The 19,780-nt window shown below is 42.7% G+C and overlaps 1 protein-coding gene across 6 annotated transcripts in view; it reads right to left on the bottom strand.

Moving 5' to 3' along the window:
• Positions 1 to 11,648: 11,648 nt before the first annotated feature.
• The window catches only part of BIRC6 (baculoviral IAP repeat containing 6), a 233,083-nt gene continuing 224,951 nt past the window's right edge, over positions 11,649 to 19,780 (bottom strand). For all 6 annotated transcript variants that reach the window (XM_044261802.1, XM_044261801.1, XM_044261800.1 and 3 more), the window contains 2 exons: positions 17,125 to 17,259; positions 11,649 to 12,519 (listed from right to left, as the gene is read on the bottom strand). In XM_044261802.1, the coding sequence (XP_044117737.1) occupies positions 12,340 to 12,519; positions 17,125 to 17,259 (315 nt within the window). In that variant the 3' untranslated portion in view covers positions 11,649 to 12,339. The remainder of the gene's footprint in view (positions 12,520 to 17,124; positions 17,260 to 19,780) is intronic.

Here is a 19,780-nt window from a genome sequence, read left to right on the forward strand (position 1 = left end):
TGCATCATATACCTCTGAGTCTCTCTTGGCTGCCACCTCCTCCCTGCTCTGTCTCCCAGAGACGAACAGTCGAAGTCCCCAAATGAGGGAACCACATAGTAGTAGAAGGCTGACACATGACGGAGGAGGTATGGCCAGCCCCCAGATCGGTGCCATCTCTCAACCCCCTGCCCCTCTCAGCCAAACACTATTACCCTTCAAGGTTGTGACTCCATATGACATCACAATGGTCATTGCAAGGTCAACCTGGCAGGGCCCAGCCAATGTGTGAGCTGCTGGGGTCTCTTCTCGGAGATGTGTCCCTCAGAGGCCCCTTCCTGCAGCTGCCCATGGGCTCTGCCTTGGCAGCCAATGCTCAGGGAAGACCTCCTTTAGCATTCTACTAGGATTGGGTTGGACAAGTTGGCATAGAGAGTATGGAGGGAAGATTTCAAAGGAGCAGCCCCTCCAAAGGGCTTGTCTTGTCCTATAAGCATCTTCTCTAGAACCATTCACTCCCTAGAGGTCCAGGTATCCTGTCATATGTTCCCAGTCACGAATTAGAATACTGAGGCAAGTACATTTAGGAAAGCTAGGCTGTCTTAAGTACAGATACTCTCAGGAAATGTGATTATATATGGTTTCCTAACTCCAAAGTTTGACACATTTCTTAGTTGCTATAGCATCAAAACAGAGATGAGATGTCACTTAGGGAAATTAAATGTTCTTAGAGGATCACTCAACTCCAAAATCCATTGTCTCATTTTCTAGAAGAATTATTATGTCATTACACCCAGAGTTAACTGGATTCTCTATGGTTAATTTGCTGTAACAAAATTTCCAAAGAATCAACTAATGCTACACTAAAGATGAATAAAACTGGCCAGGGTATATTTTTTTCTTGTAGGAATGTTAATTTGGAAGATCAATTAACTATTGAATGGCAGGCACTGTTTTTGAAAAGGACAATGATGGTATCTCACCTTACAGAATTTTCAACCCACTGGGGCAACCAAAGTAATATTCTCCGTAAGCCCATCATCAAGGAAGTGGTTAAAAAACACATGATATGTCCATATGATGACAGACTTTGCAGTCACTATAAAGATTATAAAGAATGATACTTGTAAAGATACAAATGTAGTGATCCGAAGGGGTACGTGCACCCGAATGTTTATAGCAGCAATGTCCACAATAGCCAAACTATGGAAAGAACCTAGATGCCCATCAACAGATGAATGGATCAAGAAGATGTGGTGTATATATACACAATGGAATGCGATGCAGCCATCAAAAGAAATGAAATCTTGCCATTTGCGACGACGTGGATGGAGCTAGAGGGTATCATGCTTAGTGAAATAAGTCAAGCAAAGAGAGACAACTATCATATGATCTCCCTGATATGAGGAAGTGGAGATACAATATGGGGGGGGGTGTTAAGGGTGTAGGAGAAGACTAAATGAAACAAGATGGGATTGGGAGGGAGACAAACCATAAGAGACTCTTAATCTCACAAAACAAACTGAGGGTTGCGGGGGGGGGGCAGGGAGAGGGAGAGGGGGGTGGGGTTATGGACATTGGGGAGGGTATGTGCTATGGTGAGTGCTGTGAAGTGTGTAAACCTGGCGATTCACAGACCTGTACCCCTGAGTTAAAAATATAAGTTTATAAAAAAAAATTAAAAAAAAAAAAAGAATGATACCTGATAGGCTGAGCACACCTTCCATGGCAGGTTACTAGTATATGCCAGCCTGGAGTTCTGATGTCAGGGGTGGAGGTACAGTTTGGGTTCTAAGAACACGTGTGTACAGTTTGACAAACACGTTTAAAAAAGGATTTTATTTATTTATTTGAGAGAGAGTGAGAGAGAGAGGAGTCTCTAAGCAGGGGGAGGGGCAAAGGGAGAGGGAGAAGCAGGCTTCCCACTGAGCAGAGAGCCGGACACAGGGCTTAATCCCAGGACCCCAGGATGGTGACCTGAGCCAAAGTCAGACGCTTAAGCAACTGAGTTACCCAGGCACCCCACTTTTTTCTCTATGTGTTTAAAAATGTATTCTTTGGGGGTATCTTGGTGGCTCAGTGGATTAAGCCTCTGCCTTCAGCTCAGGTCATGATCTCAGGGTCCTGGGATCGAGCCCCGCATCGGGCTCCCTGCTCAGTGGGGAGCCTCCTTCCCTCCCTATCTCCCTGCCTCTCTGCCTACTTGTGATCTCTGTCAAATAAATAAATAAAATCTTTTAAAAAAATGTATTCTTCATGTCTTGAATATTCACTCACCATTATGTTTGAGTTATCCACGCTACTTGTACCTTGGGGAATCATTTTTAGTACTTCATTGCATGGTATAACCATTGCATAACTCACTTTTTTCTTTTTCAATTTAAACTCAATTAGCCAACATATAGTACATCATTAGTTTCAGATGTGGTGTTCATCAGTCATTGCATAACTCATTTATCTATTATGATATTGATGGACATTTGTTTTTCATGTTTGGCTGTTAGAAACAATGATATTAAAAACATCGATGTCCTTGTATCTTTGTGGATATATATTCTTGTTTCTCTATGGCCATGGCTCTTAAGCTTTAACATACATCAGAACCACCTGGACAGTTTGTAAAAACAGACTGCTGGGCCCGACCCCTCGAGTTGCTGATGGATTGAGTTTGGAGTAAAGCTCGGGAACTTGGCATTTCTAAGACGTTTCCAGCTGTTGCTGGTACTGTTGGACCAAGGACCACACTTTAAGGACCCCTGCTCTATAGTATCAACCAAGGAGTGGAATGGCTGGGTTCTAGAGTATGTGTAACTTAAGCTCTAGGAGACGGTGCCAAACTGCTTTCTCCGGAGTGGCCGTGTCAATAGCTCCCCCAGCGGTGAATGGCAGTTCTTCCTGCTCGATTTTCCTGCCAACCTGTGGTTTCGGCAGGCTGTTTCCGTTTAGCCAATCTGGTGTATGTGGTAACAGTATTCCATTGCTTTACTTAAATCTCTCTGGTTAGTAATAATTACTAACTTGTGAACACATTTTCATGAGTTAATTGGGCATTTTGTTTTTCAACATAATGCTGCATTCCAGCTGCTAATTTTTTTTTAAGATTTTTAAAATTTATCTGATAGAGAGAAAGAGATCACAAGTAGAAGGAGCAGCAGGCAGAGAGACAGGGGAAGGCAGGCTCCCTGGCGAGCAGAGAGCCCTATGCGGGGCTCAATCCTAGGACCCTGAGATCATGACCTGAGCCAAAGGCAGCGGCTTAACCCACTGAGCCAGCCAGGTGCCCCCCAGCTGCTAATATTTTGTTTAGGAATTTTGTTCCCTACTTTCATGAATGAGGCCATCCTGTGATTTTTCTCTCTTGTTCTGTCTTTGTCAGGCTTTTGGTATCAAGGTCAGGCTAGACTCCTGAGTTGGGGAATATTTCCTCTTTTTTAAAATGCCTGATTAAGTTTGCATAAGATTGAAACTATTTGAGGGGTGCCTGGGTGACTCAGTGGGTTAAAGCCTCTGCCTTTGGCTCAGGTCATGGTCTCAGGTCCTAGGATCGAGCCCCACATCAGGCTCTCTGCTTGGCAGGGAGCCTCCCTCCCACTCTCTCTCTGCCTGCCTCTCTGCCCTCTTGTGATCTCTGTCCATCAAATAAATAAATAAACTCTCTGCTCAGCGGGGAGCCTGCTTCCTGCTCTCTCTCTCTCTGCCTGCCTCTCCGCCTACTTGTGATTTCTGTCAAATAAATAAATAAAATCTTTAAAAAAAATAAAAGATTGAAACTATTTGATTCTTCAACTTTTTTTTTTTTAGATTTTATTTATTTGATAGAGAGATCACAAGCAGGCAGAGAGGCAGACAGAGAGAGAGGGGGAAACAGGCTCCCCACTGAGCAGAGAGCCCGATGCGGGGCTCAATCCCAGGACCCTGGGATCACAACCTGAGCCAAAGGCAGCAGCTCAACCCACTGAGCCACCCAGGTGCCCCTGATTCTTCAACATTTGGTACAATTTGTCAACAAAGCCATACAAGCTTGGAGTTTTGAGTGAAGATTTTTTTTTAAAAGATTTTATTGATTTACTTGACAGAGATCACAAGTAGGCAGAGAGGCATACAGAGAGAGAGAAGCAGGCTCCCTGCCGAGCAGAGAGCCCGATGGGGGGCTCCATCCCAGGACCCGGGGACCATGACCCCAGCTGAAGGCAGAGGCCTTAACCCACTGAGCCACCAAGGAACCCCTGAGTGATTATTTTTGACCAAAGATTTCATTTATTTGAAGCTTATAGTGGTATTGAGAATTCATAAATATTTTTAAATACCTTATTTATTTTTAAATCAGAGAAAGTGATCACAAGCAGGGGAGCTGCAGGCAGAAGGAGAAGCAGGCTCCCCAATGAGCAAGGAGGTCCATGTGGGACTCGATCCCAGGCCCCTGAGATCATGACCTGAGCGGAACACAGCAGCTTAACCAGCTGAGCCACCCAGGCATCCCAAGAGTTCGTAAATTTTTTTGAATCTTCTTTGGTGAGTTATATTTCCTAGTAATTTTTTCTGTTTAATCTACATTTTCAAATATATTAACATAAAATTATTCAAATGCCAAACTATCTTCTTGTTTTTATGAGATTGGTTATTTGAGTCTTCTTTTTTCCTCTTATCTTTGATCTTGCTAGAGATTTGTGGATTTTATTTTATTTTTTTAAGGATTGTATTTATTTGAGAGAAAGAGTGAGTATGAGGGAGGAGGGAGAGGCTTAGGGAGAGAAAGAAGCAGATTCCCTGCTGAGCAGAGAGCCCTGCTGTGGGGTTCCACCCCTGGACCCTAGGATCAGGACCTGAGCCTGAGGCATCTGTTTAATCAACGGAACCACCCAGGCGCCCCATGTTTTGTCGATTTTAATTAATAATTTCAAAGAGCCAACTTTCTGTATGTTTGCTTTCAATTTCAATCATTTCTCCCTTTGTCTTTATTATTTCCTTATTTCTCCTTTCTTTTTTGCCCCAGTTTTATTGAGATATAATTGACAATTCTACTTTCTTTGGATTTATTTGGCTGGGTTTTTTTTCCTAACTTCTTGAGATTAATGCTGAGATCATTCACTTTTAATCCTTTTTCCCTAATATAGGCATTTGAGAGTATAAATTTTCTCCTAAATACTACTTTAGTTTTGTTCTGTAAGTTAGGACACATAGAATTTTTATCATTCTGTTCCAACTATTTTCTAATTTCTATGGTGATTTCTTTGATCCATGCATTATTCAGTAATTCATTTTAAGTTTCTAGACATATGGGGATTTTTCAGTTATCTAACAAATTTGGACTATGGCCAGAATATATACTTTAATTTCACTCCTTTAAGTTGTTCTAAGACTTTATTCCCCATTTATGGTCAGTTAAAAAAAATTTTTTCTGTGTGCTTAAAAATTCTGCAGGTATCAGGGGGCACCTGGGTGGATCAGTCAGTTAAGCGCTGGACTCCGATTTTGGCTCAGGTCAGGATCTCAGGGTCCTGGGTGGGGAGTCTGCTTGGGATTCTCTCTCTCCCTTTGCTTCTGCCCCTCCCCCTGCACATGCGTGTGTGTGCGTGCTCTCTCTCTCTCTCTCTCTCCTCTCTCAAGGAAATAAAACTTAAAAAAAAAAAAGTCTCTTCAGAGTTTCCTCTTCTGCCTGGGGCTGGGGGGATGTCTCTATGACCATTTGGTCAATTCTGTTCATCTCCACGTTCAAATCTATATTATTCCTAAACTTCTGTCTGCTTTTTGTCCACCAGTTACTCAGACAAGTATGAAAATTTCTCATCATGATTGTGGATTTGCTTATTTCTCCTTTGAATAGTGAGAATATTTGCTTTATGTATTTGTAAGTTTTATTTAAAATCATCATTTATTCCTGGTGAATTAAGTCTGGTATCACTAAAGACCCTCTTTATCTCTAACAATACTTTTGGCCTTTAGTTCTTTCGTCTGATACTAGTATTGCTATAGCGATTTTCTTTTGATTGGTACTTGTATAGTGTATCTTTTCCCATTCTTTCAACCTTTCTATACCTTTTTAATATTGGATAAATAAAAAAAATCGAAATATATGCTATTGGCAAGAGACACATCTAAAATAGATTTTAATTGGAGCACTGATAAGAGCAGGCAATTAGCTGGACAGGGGCTGGAGGCAGGGATGGTGGTAAGTAGGTTACACATTAGGGGGCACGACACCCTGACTTTGTGGCTTCCAAGTCCCCTGGGCTGACAGACCAAGAGCCACAGGTGCAGTACAAGCCACTCTCCACTTCCACCTCTGCCCCAGGGTAACCTCTAGGCTCATTACAATATATTTGTGAAGGGGTTTTAGCCCCCCACGCCCCATGGGGGAAACCTGCCCTGATGGTTCAGGGACAAACTTTGTAGGATCAAAAACTAACCTCCCGGGCGCCTGGGTGGCTCAGTGGGTTAAAGCCTCTGCCTTCAGCTCAGGTCATGATCCCAGGGTCCTGGGATGGAGCCCCTGGGAGGGAGCCTGCTTCCTCCTCTCTCTCTGCCTGCCTCTCTGCCTACTTGTGCTCTTTCTCTCCGTCAAATAAATAAATAAAAATCTTAAAAAACAAACAAACAAACCAAAACCTAACCTCTCTCAACCTGTGGGAGGACTCGCTCAAAGGACTGGATGCAGCCTCCATTAGAGGCTGACCAATGTATGACGCAAGACACCCGCCACCCCCCACCCAACACAGACACACAGACACACACACAGACACACACACACAGACACACACACACACACACACACACACACACAGAAAAGACTCCTGCAGCCTCAGGGCAGTTGCCTTCTCTGAGCCTTCCCCTTTCTCCCCACCTTGAGAGTGTACCGCCTCAGTAAACTGCTTTGTGCTTGCTGCTTTCTTCTCTCATTTAAACTCAAGTTAGTTAACATACACTGTATTATTAATTTCAGGGTAGAGTTCAGTGATTTATCAGTCACTTATAACACCCAGTGCTCATTACATCATGTGTCCTCCTTAATGCCCATCCCCCGCCCCAACCCCAGCTGTCTTCATGAGAGCGCGGATCCGCACGGAAATCTTTCCTGGGGAATCCAAGAGCCAAGACCTCCACTCACACAGCCAGACTGTCCCACCCCAAACAGCACAGCCCTCCGTTTCCAGTTCCGTTACACATCCCATTCTATTTAATGCAGTTACTAAAACATTGGGATCAAAATTACCCTTTTACGAGGCACTTTCTATTTCATCCTGTTTTATATTTCTGTTTCTCTCATTTCTTGCCTTTTAGTTGGATAACAAAGTATTTTTAATTAATTACTCAGTTTGTTCCTTTACTATGTGGAAGTTCAATTCTGTTTTCGTCCTTTCGGTACAAGGGTTGACAAACTGTTTTGAGGGTCAAGGCTAGCCTGATGCCTGTTTTGTAAATAAAGATTTACTGGAGCGCAGCCACACTCATTTTACTTACTGTCTCTGCTCTCCTGCTACAACAGCAAGCAGTTCCAGCGCCAACCACAGGGGGTGTGCAATGACTAAGATATTTACTACCCAGCCAACCCCATTATTAAAAAGATTTTGGGTGGCTCAGTGGGTTAAGCCGCTGCCTTCGGCTCAGGTCATGATCTCAGGGTCCTGGGATCGAGGCCCGCATCAGGCTCTCTGCTCAGCAGGGAGCCTGCTTCCTCCTCTCTCTCTCTGCCTGCTTGTGATCTCACTCTGTCAAATAAATAAATAAAATCTTAAAAAAAAAATTAAAAAAAAAAAGATTTTATTTATTTATTTGACAGAGATCACAAGTAGGCAGAGAGGCAGGCAGAGAGAGGGGGAAGCCGACTCCCCGCTGAGCAGAGAGCCCCAGGCAGGGCTCGATCCCAGGACCCTGAGATCATGATCTGAGCGGAAAGCAGAGGCTTAACCCACTGAGCCACCCAGGCGCCCTCAGCACAGTACTTGTAAGCGCGGCTCTCAGTGACCGCCTGGCGGATGGAGGAGGGTGAGAAAGGGCAAAGAGATGGTGACCTGCGGTGGAGAAGCTCCGGCCGATCCTGCTGATAAGCAGATGGAGGCTCTGGTCCCTGAGAAGAGCGCTGGGCTCACTCCAATCGCGTGGCCGCCGGACACAAAAGGAAACTTGGGCTCTTCCTGGTCAGACAGTGACCTTTTCTCAAGAGACCAGCAGAGTCTGGTGCCCAATCTCTTCTGGAGGGATTCCTGGATAAAAGTTTAAAAAGAATACAGCCAGTGATGAGCAATGTCCCTGATATACCGACGGGACTGAAAAGGAGTCTGACTGATGGGAGGCTGGACCAAGTTCCCCACAGGGAGGAAATGTGGCCCCCCTCAGGGACCCCGCAGGTTTTTTTTTCTTTTAAAGATTTTATTTATTTATTTGACAGAGATCACAAGCAGGCAGAGAGGCAGGCAGAGAGAGAGGAGGAAGCAGGCTCCCCGCTGAGCAGAGAGCCCGATGCGGGGCTCGATCCCAGGACCCTGGGACCATGACCTGAGCCGAAGGCAGAGGCTTTAACCCACTGAGCCACCCAGGCGCCCCCCCACTTTTTTTTTTTAATGTATTTGATAGATCACAAGTAGGCAGAGAGGCAGGCGGGGGGGTGGGGGGAAGCAGGCTCCCCGCTGAGCGGGAGCCCGATGTGGGGCTGGATCCCAGGACCCAGAGATCATGACCTGTGCGGAAGGCAGAGGCTTAACCACTGGGCCACCCAGGTGCTCCGACCCCGCGGTTCTTTAGGCATCCATCACCTCGAATTCCGTGCTTAGAGTCTGTCTTCCACCCAGACTTGGGGCGCCGTGAGCTAGTCAATCTGTTCATCACTGTGTCCATAGAAATACAACACTGAGCATTTTCTGCCTCAAATCATTTTTTTTAACTGACAAGAAAGTATTTAAAAATTAAACCAGTATAAGAGAGAAAATTAAAATAAGCCAAAGGATTAAAATATCTTAATTAACCAATAAATACATTAATAAAAGGAAGAAAGGAAGGATGAAGGGAAGGAATTACAAAACCACCTGGTCTTTTCTTAAAAAAAAAAATTATTTATTTTACAGAGAGAGAAAGAGTGAGAGAGCGTGAGTGAGAGGGGAAAAGGGAGAGAGAATCTTACCCAGGCTCCATGCTTAGTGCAGAGCCCCATGTAGGGCTCAGTCTCATCACCCTGATTACGACCTGAGCTGCAACTACGAGTCAGTCGCCCAACCAAATGAGCCACTCAGGTGCCCCATTTTTCTTTTTCTTTCTTTCTTTCTTTTTTTTTTAAATTTTATTTACTTGAGAGAGAGAAAGAACATGAGCAGGGGAGGGGCAGAAGTTGGTAGTTTAACCACTAGACCAATTGTCTTTACTGCCTTTTCCAAGGCCTTCATGCTTACCCTCACCATCTCCCTGCCACACCCCCATCTCCTGCCCTAGATACCTCAGCCAGTAAACATGCTGGCTGTTCTTATACCAAAAAAAATAGGTATTTCCCAACTCTCCTTTTCTACCTTTGTCCTAGTTGATGACCTACCACCCGGGCTCTAGTGGGCTCTTAACTCATCTCCTTGCCTCCCCATTCGTCAGTAGAATCTTCCTGAAAGAGTATAACCAGGTTGCTCCCCTAATCATCACCCACAGGATGTTAAAGCTTCTTAACAGGACAGCCTTCCATGATCCAAGCCCTCCTATCTAACATTACAGCCTGCATTTCATTTGAGTATCGACTATTGTACTTTCTCTTACAATCCAATGTGCTATTGAGTTTCCCCTTGCTCTCTTGCGTCTGTAACAACTTCTTTCTGCCTGGCTAAATTCTTTTTTTTTTTTTAAAGATTTATTTACATTGTGAGGGAGGGGCAGAGGGAGATCTCAAGCAGACTCTGGGCTGAGTGCTGAGACCTACACAGGCCTTGATCTCATGACCCTGAAATCATGGCCTAAACAGACATCAAGAGTCAGACACAAGCAACTGAGTCACCAAGTTGCCTCTGCCTGGCTAACTTCTTCCGCATCCTTCAAGACTCAGAATACCTTCCTCGAGGGTCTTTCTTGACCACATCACCTCAATGCCCATTAGCATTTTGCCTGAGCTAAGTGTTCCTCCCCGGTGTTCCCAACAGTACCCTGTAAACTCTATCAGAGGACTTCTCAACTGTACTGACATCATATTTCCGTCTGTCATCCAACCCTCAAGTGCTGGAACCCGTACCTACTGCCAGAATGAGTACTCAAGTCAGCATCCTAGAGGGAACTATGTCAAAGTAATGTCTCAAATCTAGACTTTTAGGTTTTAGACTTTTTTTTTTTAAGATTTTATTTGACAGAGAGCAAGAGCACAGGCAGGGGAGTGGCAGACAGAGGGGGAGAGAGACGCAGGCTCCCTGCTGAGCAGAGAGCCCGATGTGGGGCTCAGTCCAGGACGCTGGGATCATGACCTGAGCCGAGGGAAGACACTTACCCAACTAAGCCACCCAGGTGCCTCTAGGTCTTGGTTTTTTAAAAACACGAATTGGACCTATGGTACTAGTATTGTTACTTTCCTCTTATAAAATAGCTTTCTTAAGACTAGTGGTGTGAATTAGAGAAAATGACCCAAATTTACTTCAGTGGTTAAAAATAAAATCCCTGAGGGTTGCTTGGGGGTTGGTGGGGAGGGATGGGTGGCTGCGTGATGGACACTGGGGAGGGTACGTGCTATGGTGAGAGCTATGAATTGTGTAAGACTGATGATTCACAGACCTGCACCCCTGAAGTAAATAACACATTATATGTCAAATCAATAAATAAATAGGACTCGAGGGATGGAAATTCCAAGTTGGAGGCAAGCAATACGCTTGATATAGTTAGTAGCTTTTATCTTCCATCCCTGACAGGACCCTCACAGACAAAAAAGGAAAAGCCTAGAGGGCTGATAACTGTCCTTTTATTCTTATTGCTGATCATTTTGTAGCTAGATTTTAGCAACCATGTGTGTGTCTGACATATAATTGACTCTTTTTTCCCAAAAATTGACTGTTTTGTCATTCTTGGGTGTACGGAGCTTACCACCCTCCGCACCTAACAGGATGTATTAGAGCTTTTTATGTCCCCTCTTTTATAGTACCATAAACCTTGAATGTATCTTGAACATCAGACAGTACCATGCTCCCTAGTTCCCCCTTTTCTTCAGAGAGCAGCTCACCGTTCAAAATACAGCTTCTCCTTCTGGTCAGCTCCAGATTCAAGGTTCCCAAACAGCAGTTCATTTTAAATAAACACTGTCAAAAATCACCTGAGCTTTTTGTGATAATTGTTGTTAGAAAAATATCATTTCCTTCCCCATGCTTAGGTCTTGAAAGTATCCAAATTTTTGTAGAAACAGCATTTCACACCATGGCAAACTGTTTTAGAAACAAGACATACTAATACACCTAATTCTTTATTTATTTGGCTCATAGAAGAATTTGCATGAAAATGAGCCTGTATGGCAGGTACAGAATGTACTGTAACAGCACCAGAGAGGTCTCCTCTCTGCTCTACAGAGCCTCAATGTTTTCATACATACACGTGACTTTAGTAGTAGAACCAGAGTCCAGGAAAGCAAGGAGCCCTTTAGGAAAACATCAGTTTAGAGTGACTTTTCAAATTGACCATTCCTTCTCATATACTTAAATTCAAATAACGGATACATTCACAGGCCCAAATGTTGGCATAGAATAAAATCATGTTCATTTATTTTTTCTGCATCTTAGAATTAGAAGGCATAAAATTAAATACGTTGAATGTAATAAATTCATCCATACAAGTGCAAGTGTCCAGCTATAATGCATTTTATGGCATATTTATCATTTAAAAAATGTACCAGTAAATCAAAAAAGAGGGAGTATGTCCATTTAACTTTTATTTAAGTGTATGTAGGAGGTCTTCAGAAATCAAAGATGAACATGAAGATATGGCCAAACATAAAACCTATCAAATTCAGTGAAAAGTTGCTGACTTTAAATAGTAGTTGTAAGAATGACCAATATATATTCTTTGTTAACAACCTCTCACTCTACAGTAAAAAAAAAATAAAATAAAATAAACATTCAGTAAACATTCTTTCCTAAGGTAGTTTCCCTTATATATCAGTGATTTATCCATTTCTTTGTATACACAAATTTGTTGAACATACCAATCAGTGGTTCTCACAATTGAAAAATAAAAGCACAAAAAAGTTTACACTCTTGTACAGGTAAATAAAAGATCACCTTGAATTAAACTGGATCTCCTTAAGGGCATAGTATAGTTTCAGTTTCAATAACTATTACATAATTAGTTTCTTACATACAAATATTGACATATTTGGCTTGTGCTTCAAAGCCTTTGTGTCTCTGAAGTCCATGTCAATGCAGCTCATAATTTGAAGTCACTGGGGAGTTCTTTACTGCTGCTGGGTTTGACCTGATCGTGCATCAGAGTCTCCTCAGCACCTGCGGTGGCACTGCACATCTCCGAGGCATCATCAGCGTCGGGGTCCAAGCCTTCGGGACAGGGAAGTTTTAGCAGCTCTTCCCGGAGCTGAGCAGTGTGACGCTACACAGGGGAAAATGAGTGATAAAAGAATTACAAACCCTGATTCTAACATAACATCGTATGAGGGAGGAACTGAGTTTAAAACAAAACCCAAAGCGTTAGGCCTATAAATATTTCTTTTTATTCATTTTTTTAAAAAGATTTATTTATTTATTTGACAGACAGAAATCACAAGGAGGCAGAGAGGCAGGCAGAGAGAGAGGAGGAAGCAGGCTCCCTGCTGAGCAGAGAGCCCTATGCGGGGCTCAATCCCAGGACCCTGGGATCATGACCTGAGCCGAAGGCAGCGGCTTTAACCCACTGAGCCACCCAGGCGCCCCTCTTTTTATTCATTTTTTAAAAAAAAGATTTTATTTATTGATTTGACAGAGAGGGAGTGATGGAGGAACACAAGTAGGGGGAGTGGAAGAGGGAGAAGCAACACACCCCTATCCCCGGAGCAGGGAGCCCAATGCAGGGCTCGATCCCAGACCCTGGGATCATGACCTGAGCCGAAGGCAGATGCTTAATGACTGAGCCACCCTGGGGCCCCAGGCCTACAAATATTTATTGAACACCTTCCTTATGTTAGCTACTGTAAGAAGCAGTGAACAAAATGGGCAAAAAAACCCTGATGCTGCTGAAAAGCTCAAAGTAGCATGTGCACTGACCCTACCCACACCTCCAGCATTACTGATGATTTGTAAGAACTCACGTATGGTAGATCCTCTTTTAAATTAAAGAGAGTAAGCTCTTCACTTATAATACATCCTGTCTCTGGCTAAATATTTTTTGACAGAAAGTCCATAAATTAAAATAAACTCACAATTATTTTACTGAATAAGAGCAAGTCTTGATCAGGTACCAGGTGTTGGGTAGAACACTCGCAAAAGGTTTCACTCTCAGTCTCACTTCATGCTCAGAAAAAACCTTAGGAACAATTTTTTCATCTAATTTTTTTGTGTAAGTAGGCTCCATGCCCAATGTGGAGCCCAATGCAGGGCTCAAACTCATGACCCTGAGATCAAGAGTCAGACGCTTAACCAACTGAGCCACCTGGGTGTCCCCTAATTTCTTCCTAATTTAAGCAAGTGAAAAAGAGGAATCAGAGAGATTATATAATTTCGTATTCTACCATACATTACATATTTAGAGAAAGATGTAGAGATGTTAACAGAAAGGGGATAGTTGTCTACAAATATAAAGTTTTGGTTTTTAATTTCCTACTGGGAGAGAAATGACCTCAAGTACTGCATCAGAGCTTTGAAAATTTGTTGTTGTCAATATCCAACTTTGAAAATTAATTAACCAAGATTTACAGAACACTTTTTATGTATGAGACACTGACAATATAAAAGCAATGAGTGGAAAAAGATATAAAATCTCTCATTCACAGAGCCTAAATTTGGGTTAGAGGTCTAAGACAAAATAACAACTATATACTTGTAGCCATTTGTAAGGTTTCAAAATATATTAACACAGTGAGAACTCGTAATTTCTCCAGCCCCAATTTACCTTCCACTGTGGACAACAGGACAAAACCTTAAACAGGGAAGAAGAAAGAAAATTTTATTTATTTATTTATTTATTTGACAGACAGAGATCACAAGCAGACAGAGAGGCAAGCAGAGAGAGGGAGAGGAGGAAGCAGGCTCCCTGCAGAGCAGAGAGCCCGATGCGGGACTCGATCCCAGGACCCTGAGATCATGACCTGAGCCGAAGGCAGCGGCTTAACCCACTGAGCCACCCAGGCGCCCAGAAGAAAGAAAATTTTGATGATTGTAAGAACTCAGCTAAGGTGGGATCCTATGACTGTACTGTAGAATTATTATGCTAAGTAGATGCATACAAGCAGCATTCAGCAGCAAAGGTATAGCTGAAATGATACAAATCTGGGCTGAAGCTGATTCAGGGATAAATTTCCAGGCCAGAGCAACACAGAAATAACAGAGTAAAAGAATTTGAGATATAAGCAAGACACCACTGACACAACAAAGCCAAAGAAGGGTAGAATTTCTTCCCTAAGATTTTGTTTAAAAGATAGAGATCTAAACATACGTTTGGGGAAGATCAACTTGGTTAGGGACTACAGAAAGACCTAGAAGTGGAGAACTAAGTCCATGGAAGGTGGTCAAAGAGACTAAGCTGTGGGAACTGAAGAGAAAAATTGAGGAGGGGGGAGGGAGCATTCCCCTGAAGGCAGCACTGATAAGACCTAGTACTGACCAAGTATACTAAATGAAGGAGGAGATGAATAATATCTGAAGATTTTAAGACCGAGAAAGTGATTTAAAATGAAAAATATGGGGGACCTGGGTGGCTCAGTGGGTTAAAGCCTCTGCCTTCAGCTCAGGTCATGATCCCAGGGTCCTGGGATCAAGCCCCGCATGGGGCTCTCTGCTCGGTGGGGAGCCTGCTTCCTCCCCTCTCTCTCTGCCTGCCTCTCTGCCTACTTGTAATCTCTGCCTGTCAAATAAATAAATAAAATCTTTAAAAATAAAAAAATAAAATGAAAAATACGGGGCAACTGGGTGGCTCAATCAATTAAACGTCTGACTTTTTTTTTTTTAAACTGAGTACCTTTTCTTCTTTTAAAAGATTTTTTTTTTTTTTTAAAGATTTTATTTATTTGACGGAGAGAGAGGAATCACAAGTAGGCAGAGAGGCAGGCAGAGAGAGAGGGAAGGAAGCAGGCTTCCCGCGGAGCAGAGAGCCCGACGCGGGGCTCGATCCCAGGCCCCTGGGATCATGACCTGAGCCGAAGGCAGCGGCCTTAACCCACTGAGCCACCCAGGCGCCCCATTCTTTTAAAAGATTTTATTTATTTATTTGAAAGACATCACAAGTAGGCAGAGAGGTAGGCAGAGAGAGAGAGAGAGAGAGCGGAAAGCAGGCTCCCCATCAAGCAGAGCCCGATGCAGGGCTAATCCCAGGACCCTGAGATCATGACCTGAGCTAAAAGGTAGAGGCTTAACTCACTGAGCCACCCAGGTGCCCCAATGTCTGACTCTTGATTTTGGTTCAAGTCATGACCTCAAGGTTGTGAGATCAAGCCCTGTGTTGCGGTCTGTGCTGGGCATGGAGCCTGCTTAGGAGTTATTCTTTCCCTCTCTAAAACAAACTAACAAACAAGCAAACAAATAGCCTTCACACAGCAAAGGAAGCAACCAACACAACTAAAAGATAGCCTATCGAATGGGAGAAGACATTTGCAAATGACATATCCAATAAAGGATTAGTATCCAAAATTTATAAAGAGAATATATAACCCAGCACCAAACAAATAATCCAATTAAAAAATGGGCAGAGATGGGGTGCCTGGGTGGCTCAGTGGGTTAAAGCCTTTGCCTTCGGCTCAGGTCATGATCCCAGGGTGCTGGGATCGACCCCCGCATCGGGCTCTCTGCTCAGTGGGGAACCTGCTTCTCCGTCTCTCTCTGCCTGTCTCTGCCTACTTGTGATCTCTGTCTGTCAAATAAATAAATAAAATCTTTAAAAAAAAAGGGGGGGGGCAGAGGACATGAACAGACATTTCTCCAGAGAAAGATGGCCAACGAACAGATGAAAAGATGTTCATCATCACTCATTGTTAGAGAAATTTAAATCAAAACCACAATGAGATATCACCTCACATCTGTCAGAAAGCCTAAAATAAAAAAAGAGGTAACAAGTGTTAGGGTGAGGATGTAGAGAAAAAGGAACCCTCACACACTGTTTGTGGGAATGCAAACTGGCGCTGCCACTGTGAAAAATAGTATGAAGGTTCCTCAAGAAATTAAAAACAGAACTACCCTACAATCCAATAATCACCCCACACTGGGTATTTACCCCTCCAATATGAAATGACTGAATTCAAATGGATGTATGCATGCCCGTGTTTACTGCAGCATTATTTTACAAGAGCCAAATTATGGACGCAGGGAAGTGTCCACCAATAGATGAGTAGACAAAGAAGATGTGACATATATATATTATTCAGGCACAAGAAAGAATGAAATCTTCCCATTTACAACAAGGGATAGAGCTAGAGAGTAAAATGCTAAGCAAAATAAGCCAGAGAAAGACAAATACCATATGAGCTCACTGATATGTGTAATTTAAGAAACAAAACAAACAATGGAAAAAAAAAAAGACACAAAGCAAAAAGAGACTCTTAACTACAGAGAATAAACAGTAACCAGAAGGGAGGTGGGTGTGGGGATGGGTGAAAAAAGGGAAGGGGATTAAGAGCACACTTATCACGATGAGCACTGAGTAACAGACGGAACTGCCGAAACTGAAACTAATACAGCATTGTATGTTAACTACACTGGAATTAAAATTAACAAAACTTAAATAGACAAACTCAAAAATGAGAGTAAAATGCTGGCCGAATGAAAAATAAACTGCAAAACAGAAAAGGGAAAACAATAAAAAAAGTAATTCACAGAGCACACGCCGTCAGCATCCTTTTTAGGAAGTGTCAACTCACTGTCAAAATTAATGAACCTTTTCTATAGACTTTTGTAGCAATTTAGACCTCTGACCTTAAAATAAGTGTTGTTTTTTGGAATCTTTCAGATTCCCTTACCATCTGGTGACTAGAGCTCTGTCGCCGACAGGGCCGCGATCGGCAGTACTACTCACCTTGAGAGCTGCGGCGTGGTGAGACATAGTTCTGCCTACCCGCTTGTCACTGCTGTACTGCTGGATGTCCGCGATCCACTCCTCACACTGGGCCATGATCTCAACTCTTTTCAAGTAAAAGTGTTTGTGTATAACCTTAAGAATAAAACAACCAAGGGAACAAAAGGTGTTCAGGTCAGAATTTAAAAGACAAAACAAGGGGCATTACAAAGAAATGAAAATTAAAAGACAACGGCAGTGTTTTTGTCTCCACAAAACTCAATTAGTGAATTTTACATTAACAGGGAAGAATCCGGCTAATGCCTTCTGATGGCATGTGTTGAAATGTTCAGCCCTACAGCAGAAATAATGCCCAACAGCAACCAGACATTCATTTATTCATTTATTCTCTCCTGCCAGAGAGAATAAAGACATGTCTATTGTAATACATTCACAAGGTGAGCACTGTAAATAGATAACCAGAAGAAAATAATTAGGAGAGCACTGACAACAGAAACACTGTCCAATTTTCTACCTTTAAAAGAGAACTCTACAAATACCTAAATAACTAAAGACATTCCAAATGTCAAAGATATTGATACAGAAATCAGAACAGAGCCCTAAAAATAGGCATTATTATCACTTTCTTAATTTTATCTTCTGGTTAATTTCTGGTTAAGATTATAGTTTATCAAGTTAACTTTCCTTGCTTGCTTGTTTATTTATTTGAGAGAGCCAGCAAGCATGCATGTGAGCGGGCATTCCTGAAGGGAGGGGCAGAGGGAGAGGAACAGGGCGATTGTGAAGCAGGCTCCACGCCCAGTGCAAAGCCCCATGCAGGGGCTCCATCTCACAACCCTGAGTCTGAAACCAAGAGTTGGACGCTTTACTAACTGAGCCAGCCACCCAGGTGCCCCAAAGTTAATCCTTACAGTAATTGTGGTTGGCATATGGAATTTTTAAAAATTTAATTTTTAAATTTTAAAATCTAATAATTTTAATAATAATTGTTTTTGAAAAATTAGATAAAATTTCTTCCTGTATAAGCAATAGGGGTCTACTTCTAACAAATTTAACTTAGAAATTTAGAGAAAAATACTATTCTGGGGGCACATGGGGGGCCCAGTGGGTTAAGCATCTGCCTTCGGCTCAGGTCATGATCCCAGGGTGCTGGGATCGAGGCCCACATGGGCTCCCTGCTCAGCAGATAGTCTGCTTCTCCCTTTTCCTCTACCCCTTCCCCTGCTCATGCTCTCTGTCTCGCTCTCTTTCAATAAAATCCTTTTTTTTTTTTAAAGATTTTATCCATTCATCTGTCGAAGAGATAAAGAGAGGAGGGAGAGAGGGAGTGGCAGGCAGAGGGAGTGGCAGGCAGAGGGAGAAGCAGGCTCCCCACTGAGCAAGGAGCCCAATGCAGGATTCAATCCCAGCACCCTGGGATCATGACCTGAGCCAAAGGCAGATGCCCAACCAAGTGAGCCATCCAGGTATCCCTAAATAAATAAAATCTTCAAAAAAAAAAAAAATACAGTATTCTGTACTTTGGGTGAGTCACTATTCCAATGGGTTTATCATCCCTACAGAAAAGGCAATAATACCTAGAAAGTATTATTAGGAAAACGTGGGAATGGATGTAAAACTCCAATAAGATCCTATTACAATTACTGCATCTGATGCCTACAGGGACACAAAAGAGAGACACAGCCTGACATGAAGAACCGTGACAACCACAGAACCAGAGGTGAACGCACCAGGAAAATGTGTGGAATTGCTGGATCACTATACTGTACACCCGAAACTAGTAACACGGTGTGCTAACTATACTGGAAGTAAAGTGAAATGAAATGAAATAAAAAACAAAAAGCAAAAGCAAAAACAAGACAAAAAAACTCCAGGGAATTCAAAGAGTCACATCTAATTGGGAAAATGAGGAAAGCATTTATGGACAGGGGTGCCCCCTTTAATGTGAGCTAGGTTCTAAAGGATGAGAAAGACTGTTTCAAATTATACTTATTTGCTTTTTGTAAAAAGTAATCCTCCCCACTCTGAGTTCCTTGTGTTAATAGTTTATTTTTCTTGCAGAAAATAATTTTTATGTGTAAACCAACTTATACATTAACCGAGTATAAATCCTTACACGTTATTTCAATACATTTTAAAAGTGAAGTTTAACATATACAAGTACACAAATCACACATACAACTGAATGCATTTTCGCCAAGTGCACACCAATGGACTCTCTACTCAAGACGAGAAACAGAACATCCCAAGCATGCCAGAAGTCCCCTTAGTGCTACCTCTCACTGTTAATAACCCTCATACACAGGTATACACTGTCCTGACTTCTTTTGTTAGAACAAGATTTATTTATCTGAGTTAGAGAGGAGTGCATAAGTGCACGCACACGGTGGGGAGGGGCACAGGGAGAAGGAGAGAGAGAATCACAGCAGACTCCCTGCGGAGGGCAGACCAGACACAGGGCTCAGCCTCACGCGGGTTCAATCTCAAGACCTGACCTGAAACCAAGAGCTGGAAGTTTAACTGACTGAGTCACCCAGGCGCCCATATCCTGACTTCTTTAAGCATGTTAGTTTTACTCATTTCTGAGCTTTTTATAAAAGGAGTCATGAGATATACTCGTTTCTGCCTGTCTTCTTACGCTCTAGGGTGTATGGTA

Source organism: Neovison vison, chromosome 8 (assembly GCF_020171115.1).
Source record: "Neovison vison isolate M4711 chromosome 8, ASM_NN_V1, whole genome shotgun sequence".
NCBI classification, from domain to species: Eukaryota; Metazoa; Chordata; class Mammalia; order Carnivora; family Mustelidae; genus Neogale; species Neogale vison.